The sequence below is a fragment of the Protopterus annectens genome, chromosome 15.part0 (genome assembly GCF_019279795.1).
Source record: "Protopterus annectens isolate FY-2018-M chromosome 15.part0, PAN1.0, whole genome shotgun sequence".
NCBI classification, from domain to species: domain Eukaryota; kingdom Metazoa; phylum Chordata; order Ceratodontiformes; family Protopteridae; genus Protopterus; species Protopterus annectens.
The window spans coordinates 272,563,222-272,579,050 of record NC_056749.1 but is presented as its reverse complement, the minus strand read 5'-3'; the positions used below and the strand labels follow the sequence as shown (position 1 = coordinate 272,579,050).

Genomic DNA, 15,829 nt, shown 5'->3' with positions numbered 1-15,829 from the left:
ATTGCTGCAGCATGAACTTTAATAGAAGAGAAAGACAAACCTTTGTCTAGTAACTCAGTAAGATATTGAAGAGCCACACACAAATTAGGCTCAGAAACATGAAAATCTTTTGCTGCACTCCAAAATAAAAATCTCTTCCATTTGTCTGCATACACTTTCCTTGTACTAGGCCTTCTAGCTTCCAAAATAACATTCAAAACTTGCTGAGGAAGTGGAGGCCCATTATGGTTCAAAACAGAATATGCCAGGCTGTTAGGTGCAGAGAGTGAAGCTTGACATTTAGCAAATGGCTGTCCTCCTGTGACAACAGGTGCGGAATCGAAGGCAAAGGCCATGGAGGCTTCCGTACCAGACTTCTCAGTAATGGGTACCAGTGTTGTCGAGGCCAATCCGGAGCTATCAAAATCATCCGTGGCTTGTCCTGTCTGACCTTTAGAAGTACCTTTGGGAGGAGAGGCAGAGGCGGAAAGGCATACACATGGAGATTGCTCCAATTGAAAGAAAGAGCATCCACTCTCCAAGCTGTGGGATGAAACCTTTTTGTGCAAAACTTTGGCAGCTGATGGTTTAGTGGAGAAGCGAACAGATCTATGTCTGGAGTTCCCCAGGACACTGTCAATTTCTGAAATACATGAGGATCCAATTTCCACTCGTGGGGATCCATAATTCGTCTGCTCAACACATCTGCTAAGGAGTTCTGTGCTCCTGGCAGAAACCTTGCCTGAAGATTGAGCTGTAAACTGAGAGCAGTCTCCCACAAAATCATTGCTTGCCTGCATAGAGGATAAGAATTCGTTCCCCCTTGCTTGTTGATGTACCACATGACAGTCGTGTTGTCTGTTAGAATCAACACCTGCCCTGGAAGAAGTAATTCCTTGAAAGCTATTAATGCAAACTGGACTGCTAACATCTCCTTCAAGTTGATATGTAGATGTTGTAGTCTGACAGGCCACTTGTTTTGTATCCACTTTCCATTTAGATGAGCACCCCAAGCTTTGTCTGAGGCATCTGTCGTTAAAATCTGACTCGCCTCTGGTCGGGTCACAGAGAGTCCCTTGTTTAGGTGACATTCCTGAGCCCACCACAAAAATTCCTTTTGAATGCAAGGTATTATTTGAATGACAGTGTCCAGATCCTGGCAGTGCTGTGTCCATACATTTTTGAGATACCATTGTAGCTTCCTCATATGCAGTTTGGCATTGGGAAGCACCAGAATACAAGATGCCATGAACCCTAAGGCTTGAAGGACTGTCCTTGCAGTCAGCCCGGACTGATGAGATAGTTGATGGAAGTAAAGGGATAGACTCTTTTGTTTGCCCGGGGTTAAAAAGGCCATCTGGGATGCTGTATTCAGTCTCACACCCAGAAAGCACATGTCTTGAGAGGGTACTAGACTGGACTTTATTTCGTTCACAGAATACCCTAGGCATCTTAGCACTGCTATCACATAATCCAAATGATGAAGAAGCTCTTCCTTTCCTTGAGCCAGAATTAGGCAGTCGTCCAAATAAGGATAGATCTGTATTCCTTTTAGTCTGAAGAAAGCTATCACTGGAGCCAGAACTTTCGTGAACACTCTGGGCGCAGTAGATAAGCCAAAGGGCAATGCAGAGAACTGATAGTGAGAAGTCCCAGCTCGAAAACGCAGATACTTTCTGCAACTTAGTCTGATAGGAACATGAAGGTAAGCCTCCTTGAGATCCAAAGTTACCATCCAATGATCTTTGCCCAGCAGAGGTAAGAGCTGCTGCAACGTCAACATTTTGAACTTGGGAATGTCCAGATAAGTGTTGAGGATAGATAAATCCAAAATTGGTCTCCACGTGTTCCCCTTCTTTGGTACTAGGAACAGGCGAGAATAAAATCCTAGGCCCACTTCTGGCAGAGGGACCGGCTGTATGGCCCCTAGATGGAGCAACAGAGAAACCTGTTTGTGAGCCTCTATTCTTTGTTGAGGAGGAACGTCTGGCATGCCTTTGAAAGGAGGCAAGGTATGGAAATAAAACCTGTAGCCGTGGTGTATGATATCCAATACCCATCTGTCCTGGGTAATTAAACTCCAATTTTCTTTGAAAAGTGCCAACCGTCCTCCCAAAGGTGCTGCCAGATGAGCAGGCTCTGGCAGCTGAAAAGGTAGGTCATTGGGTCTGCTTACGAAAGGACTGACCCCTGCCCTCACCCGAAGCCTGTGCAGGAGAACTCCCTGTTCTAGGCCTGAAAGAGCCCTGAGCTCTGTCCTTACCACGTCTAGATCTACCCCTAGACTGGGAATCATAAGAAGGATACGTCCACCCTTTAGTAGGCCAATTTCTACTAAACTTTGGAGGCTGGACCTGCAAAAAAATCTTTAACAGTCTGCATAGACTTAGCCTTGTCTTCCATTTTCTTTAAAACTGACTCAACAGGAGGACCAAACAACACGTCAGATTGTAAAGGAGCATCTAAAATCCTTGTTTTAACATGTTCAGACAAATTCTGATCCCTCAGCCAAGCGTGCCTGCGAAGAACTGACCCAGTGGCAGCCACCCTAGACGAGGCCTGTACAGCATCAAAACCACATTGCAAAGAATGCTTACCCACCTGTTCAGAAACATGCACTAAATCTTGCAACTCTTTACAATCAATACCTACTGCCAGAGCATCAACCTTAGACTTCAATTGAGAAAGGAGATAGTTTTGGTATTTCAACATGTGAAACTGGCAATTCAGAGCCCTCATAGCAAGAGTGGAAGAAGTATAGACTTTCTTTCCCCATCTATCCAAGGCCCTAGCCTCCTTCTCTGCAGGAACCGGATTTTTAACAACAGAAGCCTTAACACCCTTAGGCCCCTGGCTAACAGTTTCTGGGTCTGCCCTAGGACTCTTAAAAAGATACTTATGAGCTTCAGGCACCCTGTAATACCTATCCGACTTAACAGGAGCAGGAGGCAAAGAATCAGGATTAAGAGAAGCCTCTGTAAAAACATCTTCCACTACATCCAAAACAGGAGGTATAGCCAAAGGCCTATGCTGGGGTAAAAACAGAAATTCCCTAAGCCTTTTCCTGGAATCAGAGAAGTCCTGACCTTCCCACTTAAAATGCTCCCTCATGGAATGAGTTTCTGAAAAAGAAAAATCCTCAGGAGGAGTAGCAGAAGGAGTAGAATCATCCACATCAGAATCAGAATAAGGAGAGTACTCCTGCAAGTCTTCAGCCGAAGACTCTGAAACATCGGAAGCCTTCTCAAAACCCCCCAGCTCAGGCTCCACCCAAGGTCTCTTATCAGGAGGGGGCATAGAACCCCTAATCAAAGTAATCAAATCTTCTGCCATTTTAAGCATATGCTTCCTGGGCACAGTACCTGAAGAGCTAGGGGTAACACCAACTGAAGCTAAACCTGGCCTGCCCTTGGGAGAAGCCTTTGAAACAGAAGGAGAGGGCCTAGACACCTTAGGAAGGGAGGGGAGTATAGTAACCTGAGAAGACCCCTCAGCCTGACTTGTCTCCTGAGAGGCCACATCTTGCAATAATAAGGTCTCACCCTGGGAACACAAAGAAACCTCCGGTGGAGCCACCGGCTCCACCGACACCTCTAAAGAACCGGCGTCCGGTACAGACGGTTCTTCTAGCCTAGGCTTAACTGCCTTGTCCTTGCGCTTCTTCGAAGAAGCGGGCGTCGGAGCATCCGGCGGCATTTTATAGTTGCACCGCTTCCCAAAGACTAACCTTGCACAATCCAACCTTCTCTTTATAGTGCGTTTGTTAAATCTAGCACAAGAGCGACAGCCAACAACATCGTGCTCAGGCCCTAAGCAAGGAATACACAAAGTATGATAATCTCTATGCGGTATCTGTTTCCCACAAGAAATGCAATTATTGACTTTTTCTGACATCCGGTAAATGACTGAGGCAAGAAAAAACTAAAATATTCCCCAACGGGGTACTTAGCCAACTTTGAACTCGGTCTGAAACTTCTAAACCGAAAAATCTCAGAACGCCAACCGGCACTTGCAATGCTGCTTCTGCATCGGACCATGCGGCAAAAAAGACTGAGGATATGACGTCGGTCATGCGCATTTGTACCCTGACGTCCTGATGTCAGACAAATGCGCCCTGACCGACGTCAGCCTTATACTTTGATATTCAGGCCGACCGAGGACAGCGGACTACCCAAGTGTAAGGACTGCAGCAATGTGAGATGAAGAACATCCACAGTTTCTTACCACCGCTCTGATTTCTAGAGAATGTGGAGGGGTAGAAAATGTGATTCCCATGGCAGACAGGGTCTTTTCTTCCTTTTCTCTGCGAGTAAGTGTTTCTTTTATAGATGGATCTAACAAAGATGTTCCATCATAGGGAGCATTGGTGAAAGATGCCTTATAAGGTTCCACAAAGTAACATAGCCGCATCCAGGCACATCCCCTTACAGCAATGCCTGAACCGGCCACCCGTGAGGCACCTTCAGTTGTGTGACAGCTCAAACTCATGGATGCATTGGAAATTAATAAAACAGTGGCCAGCTGAGAATATGATCTTTTGAAATCCTCTGCAGGCATGGACTCTGAGAAAGAATTTGATAGTTCTTTGGTCAAATCTCTCTGCAGCCTTGTAAAGTGTGCCAGATATTTAAGGGATCTCAAGGCAAATGTCGCTGAGGCAAAGACTCTCTTTCTGAATCTGCCTAATGCCCTAGACACTATCTGGTGCGCGGACAGATGAATTTTGTTCTGCTAGTGCTTTAGTGGCTGCCACCACCACCATAGCATCTACTGGGACTAATTTGCTCCAGTGAGGTTTATTTTTAGGTGGAGCTAAAAATTTGTCAAGTGGGAGCGGTACAGGCTCAATTGAATTTGGCTCTGTCCATGCCTGATGAGAGACTAGATAAATGAGCTCATCGATGGGGGAGGTCACCCAAGATGTAGATTGGCCAGAACCAAAAGTCTTCAAAAATACCGACTCCTCTGGAGGAGGATTACCGGAAGACCAACCACCTTTTTGTCTAAGTATCTCTAATATGTTTCCAAAGGAGACAACTTCAAGTGGTGATCTGGGGCATCTTCAGTGAAAGATTCTAATGGCCAATCTATCTGCCACCTCCTGCACGTCTTCTTCCAATGGATCTCTTCAGGGAATGCTCAAGAGAGGTATCACAAGAGAGGGGGAGTTCCTCTATGGGGACTAATTGGAAGCTAGGTGGAACTAGCTATCCCTGTGGAATATGCCTATTGGACTCAGAGCTCAGAACTGAAGAGGGAATAGGAGGGGGATTCGAGGGATAAGAGACTGCATCACTAGACAGAGGAAAAAGCCCTTTCTACAACCTCAAAGGTAGATGGACCAGAAGAAGCCATGACCATCAGCACCAGAGCTGGGACTTCCAGTACGGGTAGATAACTCCAACTGGATCCGTGCCTGGAGGAGGGAACCAGACCTGAGCTGTCCAGTGCCGAGGCTCCATGGGGCAGGGATGGATCTGACAATATCAGGGTAGATCCCAGCCCCACAGATCTGACACCAACACTTCGGCTCCCAGACCCATTCTGATCTGAGGGAATAGGAGCTGAACAGGTCAGAGATGCTGTCAGTGAAGAAGTAATTCTCTATGGATCCAATTTCAGAACACTCAGAGCTGTCGGATTATGAGGCTCTGAAACTGAAGGATAGATCAGGGAAGGAGATAACACTGTGCGAGTAGTGGCCAGAAGACTCATGGATCTAATAGGAGATGAAGCCAAAATGACCACCATCTGGATCTGAGCTCTGAGGAAGTTTCATATCAAGCTGTCCACATCTGCTTCAGAAAACTTCTGAAGGACCTAGATGATGTGGTAGACTGGGGCCTAGACTGCTTTTTAGAAGTATGTATAAAGGGGGGAATGGAGCCTAAGGGAGAGCGGATCCAAAATGAATGCTGGGCGGCAAGCTCTTGGAATATATGACATACTAGGTTTTGGATCAGAGGGCTTGGGATCCAAAATCTAAGCTGTAGGGCTTGCTGAATTAATAATGGGATCCAAAGGTTTAGGATCCGAAGTGCGTACTTTTGGGTCCGAGGACATACAGTGGATATAAAAAGTTTACACATCCCAGTTAAAATGCTAGGTTTTTGTGATATAAAAAAATGACCACACTAAATCATTTCAAAATGTTTCCCACCTTTAATGTGACCTATAACCTGCACAATTCAATTGAAAAACAAACAAATCTGTTACGGGAAAAATATAAAAAATAAAAAACGTACAATAAGCTGGTTGCATAAGTGTGCACACCCTTAAACTAATACTTTGTTTAAGCACCTTTTGATTTAACTATGACATTCAGTCTTCTTGGGTAGGATTCTATCAGCATGGCAAATCTTGACTTGGCAATATTTGCCCACTCCTCCTTGCAAAAGTGCTCTAAATCTGTCAGATTCCAAGTGTATCTCTTATGCACAGCCCTCTTCAGGTAACCCTACAGATTTTCTATTGGATTTAGGTCTGGGCTCTAGCTGGGTCATTCCAAAACTTTAATTTTCTTCTGGTTAAGCCATTTCTTTTGTTCATATGGATGTACGCTAGGGGTCATTGTTGTGTTAAAGGTGAAATTTCTCTTCATCTTCAGCTTTCTAGCAGACACCAGAAGGTTTTGGGACAAAAGTGACTGGTATTTGAAACTGTTCATAATTCCCTCCACCTTGACTAAAGCCCCAGTTCCAGCTGAAGAAAAGCAACCCCAAAGCATGACACTGGCACCACCATGCTTCACCGTGGGGATGGTGTTCTTTTGGTGATGTGAAGTGTTGTTTTTGCACCAAACGTACCTTTTGGAATTGTGACCAAAAAGTTCAACCTTGGTCTCATCAGACCATAACACGTTTTCTCACATGCTTTTGGGAGACGATGTATTATTTTGCAAATTTTAGCCAGGCCTGGATATTTTTTTGTGTAAGAAAAGGCTTCCATCTGGCAACCCTATCCCACAGCCCAGACATATGGAGAATATGGGAGGTTGTTGTCACATGTAGTACACAAGTACTTGCCAGAAATTCCTGCAGCTCCTGCAGTGTTGCTGTAGGTCTCTTGGCAGCCTCCCTAACTAGCTTTCGTCTTGTCTTTTCATCAATTTTGGAGGGACGTCCAGGTCTTTGCAACGTCACTGTTGTCCCATATTTTCCCCACTTTTTGATGACTGTCTTCACTGTGTTCTATGGTATATCCAATGCTATGGAAATTTTTTTGTATCCTTCTCTTGACTGATGCCTTTCAACAATGAGATCTCTCTGATGGTTTGTAAGCTCTCTGCGGACCATTGCTTTTGCTGTAGCAGGCAAGTGAGTAAATGTCAGGAAAATCCTACTAGGACAGCTGACCTTTATTTGGGGTTAATCAGAGTCTTTAATTGATGGCAGGCATGTACCCAAAAAGACTGAATGCTGTGAGTCAAAAGGTGCTTCAACAAAGTATTAGTTTAAGGGTGTGCACACTTATGCAACCAGCGTATTGTATTTTTTTTTTATATTTTTCCCCTAACAGATTTGTTTTTCAATTGAACTGTACAGGTTATAGATCACATTAAAGGTGGGAAAAGTTTTGAAATGATTTACTGTGGTCTCATTTTTTTATATAACAAAAACCTGGCATTTTAACAGGGGTGGGTAAACTTTTGATATCCACTATAGGATCCAATACTTTTAAAACTTTCAAAGGAAATTCCGAAGAAGTCCTGGGAGACTTCAGTGATGAGCATTTTCTTTCTATGCTCCGAAGGAGTTTTAGAAGTTTTATTGGGGGTTTGAGCTGCTAAAGAAGATGTAATTGAGGGAGGAAGCAGACCCTTCAGTATAAGTTTTCTGCGTCCATCAGCTAACGCCCTTGTACAAAAAGTAGCACATATTGAGCAGTTGGTGTTTAGATGAGCTGCTCTAAACAATATATGCACTCTTTGCGGGTATCTAAGTTAGGGAATTTGCCCCCACAAGAAGTGCATTTTTTAAAGCATGTAGGCTTATCATAGGTAGGTACTAGGCTATTGGCCCAAGGGTCTAAGTAAGCCTAGCCAATAAGGTTCCCTGGCTTATGCCACCCAAGAAAGTTATTTTCCTATGCCCCTGTAGAGCAGAGCCGCAGAAGTGATCCCCGGGGTGTATTTCCTATTTCCCATCCACTCATCAAAGATTTTTCTTGAAGAGTGCTAATGAGGAACTTTGCTTGACATAGATGGGTACCTTGTTCCAGAGTACGGAAAGTCTCTGGGACAGGAATCTTTCCCTCCAACAAGTCCTGTTTATTGTGGTGACAAGGTTTAGGTCCCTAGAGTGTGTAGCTCAGAGGGATTGAGATTTCTTTAGGTGTTGCATGTCCAACAGCTCTGGGTTTGACATAGCTTTATATGTTAGGCAGAAATCACCTTGGAATAGGCCATATGCTACTGAGTAAAGCTGGAGTTTTTTGAGACGGTCAGTGTAGGGCATCTATTTGAGGCCAGTAATCCTTTGTGAGGTACTTCTGTGGCCTTTCCAGCTGGTGCAGATATCATGTGAGGTACATTCCAAAAGGGGCAATGTACTCTATAATGGGTCTAATGAGTGTCGAGTAGAGGGGAACTATGACCTCTTTTTTCCTGGATGAGAACAATTTTGTGATGAGGTGTGCCACGTAGAAGGATTTCCTGACTATTGTGGTGATGTGATTACCAAAGGAGAGAGAACTGTTCACCTGGGTCCCAAGGTCTCTTATCACACATTTGGCGGTAAGCAGACTGACGCTTATGTGGTAGTTCATGGGTACAGAGTTTTTACCAAAAAGGATGACGATGCATTTTCTGGCATTGAGCTTGAGGCCATACCTCTGACACTAGGCATCTGCCTCAGTGAGGCCCTACTGTAGGATGTCCACATCATCTGGAGACTCGACTATGGCTCCTACTTTGCAGTCATCTGTGAAATTCATTAGTCAACGGCCTTCTGTGCTAGCCTGTACTTCAGAGAAGTGGATACCAAACAGGAGAGGTCCCAGGACTGAACCCTGTGGTACTCCACTTGTCACTGGTTTCAAGTTCAGATTTGGAGTCTGCAACTTTTACCATGTGGGTTCTGTCAGTGAGCCAGGTGGCAACCCATCTTGTGACGTACGGATTTATACCTAGTTTAGTAAGTTTAGCTATAATTCCAGAATGGAGGATGGCTGTCGAAAGCCTTGACGAGGTCAAGATAGGCTGTGTGAACCACCTTACCCTCGTCTACTGCTTTGGTGGCTGCCTCAAAGAAGTCGATCAGGTTCAGGAGGCATGATCTGCCTTTCACAAACCTGAACTGGGTGGGGTCCAGAGTTTGGAGGTTACCAATGTCTTTGTGTAGGAGTTCCATGATGATACGTTCCATGGCCTTACAGACCAGGAGCATCAGGCTAATAGGGCGATAGTTCCCGGGATCAGTGGTGTCTCCCCCTTTTTGGAGTGGGATAACTGTTGCTGTGCACCATTCTGTGGGCATAAAGCCTGATGTGAGGCTATGATTGAACATGGTGCTTAGGTTCTGAAGTTCATGTAAAATGCAGCCTGGGGTGTTGTCCGGTCCCATGGATGCTGTGTTTTTGGCTTTAGAGAGTGCAGCTTTTACCTGCATAGTTGTGATTATAGGGACTTTGCATTCTTCCAGTATAGATATGGGCCCTTTTAGGGGGTGAGAGGGGGGGTAAAGTTAGCACTGAACCTATCTGCCAGGATGTTGGCAATACCAGTTGGTTCTGTAATTGTCGTGCCGTTGTGCTGTAACTCAGAGCAGATCCGGGTGTTGCCATTGAGATTCTTGACAGTTATAGAATGCATTGTGGTTGTCGACAGAATCAGTGGTGATTTTATTTTCATAGCTAGCTTTGGAGGATCTTATAAGGGATGTCAGCTTCTTACTGTGGCTGACCAGGGAGCTCCTCCACTCATAGGATTTTACTCTCTTTTGCAACAGTTTCTTCCTTCTGTTGTAGAGTTTGTTTATGGCAGGGGACCACCAGATTGGCTTCCTTTTTTTGGAGGATACAGTCTTGGTTCTGTTTGGGATAGCACGATCCATGCACTTGTGTAAGTGCTTATAGAGTGCATTTGTGTAGGATTCAACAGTCGTAACTGTATTGTCCATCTCCATGGGAGTCATGAAGTTCACCACTTCTGTCTTAAGAAGCATGAAGTTTGCTTTGGAGAAAATGTTTACTGTGGTTTCCTTAATGGGGGGTGGGGGTGGGAAATGGATATCTAGGGTGATTAGCTTATGGTCGGTTCTGACCGAGGAGTTGACTTCAAGTGTGGAACAACGGTCACTCGTGTTGATAATGACTAGGTCTACGATATTGTTGCCCCTGGTGGTGTGTGGATAAGTTGATCCAGGGTACTGGAATTTATGAATTCCAGGAAGCGTTGAGTGAAGGAGTTGGTACGGGTAGTTTTCCCAGTTAATGGTGGGGTAGTTGAAATCTCCCATTATTAGGGTGTTTGGTTGAACCTTAATATTTTCCAGTATATCAAGAAAAAAGGAGTGGGAATCCTGGGGCATGATGGGGGATCAGTAGCAATTTACAATTTGGATTGCAGTTTTGCCCAGAGTTAGTTGCACTTGGATAACCTTGAATGCATTATGCTGAGCAACTAGCCAGGAGGTGTGGATATCCTTAATGAATATGGACACACCTCCGCCTTTGGTGTTCCGGTCCAGGTTAGATGGCTGAAAAGTGTGGTATGAGTTACAGAATGGTAATGCAGGGGTGCTCTTTATAGCCTTGAACCAGGTCTCCGTTACTGCATGGATATCAATGTTTTCCATTTTAAGGAGAGCCTCGAGTGAGTGCATTTTGAGATTTAGACTTCTAGCACTGAATAGCATTACCCTCAGTTTTTGCTTGCCTGTTCCTGTTACGGTGGTGAATTTTTCATTTGAACCTTGCCTAAAAAAGGCACTATAGGGGTGGCAAGACCCTTAGCCAGTATCCGGAATCCCAGGGGTGACAGGTGCAGGCCATCTCTGGCAAAGCATCGAGGTCTGTCGATCATGTCAACCCAGGCAGACAGATACTGGATCCCCTTAGAATGACACCAGAAGCTTAGCCAATTGTTGAAGTCAATCATTTTGTACTAGTACTGCGGAATAATTCTGGGCGATGGCAGGATGCTACTCAGGGCTAGGGTCATACCTGTTTGGGCTAAAAGATCGGAGAGCTCTTCCATGTCTCTTTTCATATAGTCCAGGGAGGTACGTCTCGGGTCGTTCACACCAACATGGACAATGACAGAGTCATATTTGTACTTGTTGTGGAATGACCTGAGTGCGTGGTTATGTGGCGGATACTGGCACCCAACAGGAAGCTAGCTGACAGTAACCTTCTCCTTGTTTAGCCTGGTGAGTGGGACATCAGTATGCCTGACTACAGAGTCACCTATGACTAGTGTGTGTTGGGTACGTTGTTTTGCCTTATGGGCTGTGGTTTATTGGCACACTGAGTCTGTGGGCTGTGTGTCATTTGGGTTGTGTTGGGGGGTGGAGGTTGCTTGCCTTTCTGCTTTGGAGGTCTCTGTTGCTTGAGCAGATTATTACTGAGAGCCGCTGTGAATGTTTTCGTGTTTCTATGTGTTGATTTTGGTGGTGTGGGTTTATTGGAACTATGTGATAAGTGTGGTGTGGTGCAAGTGTTTACCTTCTCCTCTTGACTGTCAAGTTCAGTCTTGGTTGGAGAGAGCTTTACCTCCAGTTTGGCTAGATAAATACATCTCTGACAGGTTGTGGTGTTGGGTGGTAGGAGAACAGGGTTGTCTGTGTACATGAGGCAATTTCTACACTGCCCCAAGATGCCCAGATTCATCAGATAGACAGGAGAGAACACTGGGAGCTGACCCTTGGACATGCATGAATAAAAAACTACTTTCCTCTAGACAAGTGAGGAAAGTGAGTATAAGAGCTGTTTTTCTCTAAGCAAGCAAGGAAAGTAAGTACAAAAACTGTTTTCCTCTAGGTAAAGAGGAAGGTCGAGTGCTGTAGTAATTTGTAGCTTATTTAGTGCTAACAACAAGTTCTGAACAAGTGCTGAGCACGAATAAGCAAATTAAAGTGCTAAAACTAAGAATCTGTACCAGGATCTTGCGGTAGACGTGTCTCATTCCACTGCACCCCCCCTGACTATCATACTATCGTGCCCATTCTCTCCTTCTAGCACCATCAAGCTCCTGAGCGCCTACTCAAACCTGGGTTGCTTGGATAGTACTCAAGGCTAGCTCTCCAATAATTTCCAGCATGATTAGAAACAAATTGGAGGTTCCTACTTAGGGACACATTAAATAGCTACCCCTTAGTGTACAACGGCAAGGGCTGAATTCTTAATTTGCTGCCTTTGATGTTGGATCAAAAGCACTGCACCCACATTTTATACTATTTCCCCACATTCTGTCATATGAACCAACCAGAAAAGCTTAACCTTCAGGGTTCATAGCCTTGTTCTCTATTGCCAGCTCTTCAACTTGCTTCAAGATCTATCTCTGGTATCTTGCCATGCGGGTCTGGCTCAGAAGGTGACAGTAGCAGACATGCACACTTTTTTCCCCCAAACTTACCTCACAATTTACTCCCAGAGTCACTTGGTAGAGAACTGCAGCCTTGAACTGAATTTGAGCCACTAGCAGAATTTCCTAACTGGAAGGCTTGTTGGACTCTATATAATCTGTCAAACTGGATGGGCAGATGTGAAAGCAGCTCAAAATATCTATGAAGGCTTCAAATGCTGGTGATATAGCACTAGGTTTAGACCTATCCAGACCTAACAGGTTCAGGTGCCTCTTTTGTTTCAATCATTTCCTTGGGCTTTCATTTAAAGCTACCTACTCATGACACCAAGAGACCCTCCAAAGCATAAGTTTTTGGAAGGCAAACTTGATGAAACAGCTTCCTAATCACCTGATTTGTATTCAAGTGGAGAGGACATCTGGAAGATGCTTGTTAATTCTTCCTAGTCTTCTGAGAAAGAATCTCTCTTAGAGGAAAGGGTTATTTACTTATTTATTTACTTACTTTTAATGAATTGCATGCTAAAGGAAGTCAGGAGTGTCAGAGAAGTATGTAAGAGTGGCACAGGATATGTACGAGGGTAGTGCGACAGCGGTGAGGTCTGCGGTGGGAGCGACGGATGCGTTTAAGGTGGAGGTGGGATTACATCAAGGATCAGCTCTGAGCCCTTTCTTATTTGCAATGGTGATGGACACGTTGACAAACGAGATCAGACAGGAGTCCCTGTGGACTATGACGTTTGCAGATGATATTGTGATCTGTAGTGAGAGTAGGGAACAGGTGGAGCAGACCCTGGAGAGGTGGAGATATGCTCTAGAGAGAAGAGGAATGAAGGTCAGCAGGACTAAGACAGAATATATGTGTGTGAATGAGAGGGAGGATAGAGGAATGCTGAAGATACAGGGAGTAGAGGTGGCGAAGGTGGATGAGTTTAAGTACTTGGGATCAACAGTTCAGAGTAATGATGAGTGTGGAAGAGAGGTGAAGAAGAGAGTACAGGCAGGATGGAGTGGGTGGAGAAGAGTGTCAGGAGTGACTTGTGACAGATGAGTACCAGTAAGAGTGAAAGGGTAAGTCTACAAGAGGGTAGTGAGACCAGCTATGTTATATGGGTTGGAGACAGTGGCATTGACAAAAAGGCAGGAGTCAGAGCTTGACGTGGCAGAGTTGAAGATGTTAAGATTTGCACTGGGTGTGACAAGGATGGACAGGATTAGGAATCGGTATATTAGAGGCTCAGCCCAGATTGGAAGGTTTGGAGACAAAGCCAGAGAGGCAATATTACGTTGGTTTGGACATATGCTGAGGAGGGATGCAGAGTACATTTGGAAAAAGATGCTAAGGATGAAGCTGCCAGGTAACAGGAAAAGAGGGAGGCCTAAGATAAGGTTTATGGATGTGGTGAGAGAGGACATGCAGGTGGTTGGTGTGACAGAGCAAGTTGCAGAGGACAGGAAGAAATGGAAACAGTTGATCTGCTGTGGCGACCCCTAACGGGAGCAGCCTAAAGAAGAAGAAGAAGCATGCTAAAGGTGAAAAGCTAGGCAGATGGCTGCCTTAAGTTTTGTGGCACTGCGTAAGGCTCTTCAGGCAATTTCTTAAACTCTTGCAAAGCAAGGGTCTGCTGGGAAATGGCTATTACAGGCACTGGAGTCACTACAAACTGTCTGCACGTCACAGTTTCCAAGAAAAGTGAGCAGTATGGAGGCTGTCAATTCAGATGCATGTGTTTTTATGGAAGACTGACCACAATCTGTTGATTTGTTCCAGAATAGATATATACTATGAATATCAAAAGGGCAATTCCTTTTTACCAGTTAGGGCCACTGTTTCTATGCAAACATCAGATTTCATGAATTTGATGAAAGTGATCGCTACATCCAGAAAACCTGCAATGTGTATGAAGTTCAGAAGGAAAAGCCAGAAACTGCTGGCTTGTCAAGCTCTGACATGTTTAAACAAAGATCAGCAGTCAAAAACAGATGTCAGATCTATGGGCTGGGAATTTGCTTTACCAGTGACAGTGCCCTCGGGCCTACTAGATGCAAGGGGTGGGCCTTCAGCTCACTGGCCACATTTTTCTTTAGTGTCCTCTCAATCCTAGGTACTTTGTGGTGATGTTCCTTTCTAAGGCTCTTCTCAGAAGGCAGAGACTACTCCAACATAGCAGATCACTGTTTCAGCTCCAAAGCTTTCCTAGTAGCATCTATGTTTTTTGATCCACCCACACATGGAAAGGCTTCTATATTTCTATGGGTCTTCTTAGTCAAACACTCAAAAACGTGACAGTCATCAGTGAAGTGGGGGCCCTCTAAACAAAAAAGAGAGGCCACATGGAATGCTCAACAGTCGCAAAGACTTTCCAGGGCTGCAAAAGGCATGCCCTGGGAAATAGAAAAAACTTCCCTTTTAATTGTTCTCCAGGGGGGGGAAAAAACTAGTAAAAGGAAAAACATTCTCAATGGGAAATTCCGCTTTTAAAGAGTTGTATATATTGCAGTGCTGGGTTGAGTCTCAATCAAGCAACCTGAGACAAGAAAGAACTGAATACAGCACACAGACTGACCACCTCTTATTCATGATGTAGGCATGCACCCCTATTGTCAGGAAGAAGCCAGCTAGTACCAGGATATTCATACACATCTGGGAGACAAGTCAACAGGCCAGACATCCCTCGGTACTTAATTCCCACATGTACTGACTACTAATGCTAACAATGAACCATACAAAGAGCATATTAACAACTATGCATTATAATGCAAATGAAGTGACCCTAGTAGCTGTGAACAGTGACACCAGCTGCTACACAGTTATACAAAGCAAAACTTCCCAGTGTTTCAGCGTACTATATCTGATTTCTTGCATTTCTAAATGAAGTGACGTTTCTGTACAAGACTTTGAAGGAGGAATAACATGTACTGTTAACTTACCAGGGAAAAAGCCAGGAGAAAATTTATGCAAAGAAACAGTCATGACTTTTGAAGTAAAGCAGAAGGCATCATCAACACCTGACAAGAAAAGTCACAGGAAGATTTTTTTTAGGCTCACTACATTTTTTAAGAAACAATCAGTGTTCAAATACACTATATTTACTTTATTCAAACAATGTATACAAAAAACTATAAAAATGTTCAGTTTGTATGAATGTGGTATATAAATGGATGGCAAACACCACACTTGTTAAAGCACACAAAGTTAGTAAGTACACACACAAACACATAATAGCTATTCAATAGTGCAAAACATTTGTGTTCAATGTATTACCCAATATCAGTGTCAGGTCCCCAAGCCCTGCCACAGGAAAATATTATCTAGTCTCAAACTGA

General features: G+C 44.4%; 1 protein-coding gene across 1 annotated transcript in view; it reads right to left on the bottom strand.

Annotated features, from left to right (window-relative positions):
• The window catches only part of HDAC8 (histone deacetylase 8), a gene marked incomplete in the record, with an annotated part of 1,681,410 nt that overhangs the window by 879,321 nt on the left and 786,260 nt on the right, over window positions 1-15,829 (bottom strand). The window contains 1 exon segment of the mRNA XM_044057032.1: window positions 15,434-15,511. Within this exon segment, the coding sequence (XP_043912967.1) occupies window positions 15,434-15,511 (78 nt within the window).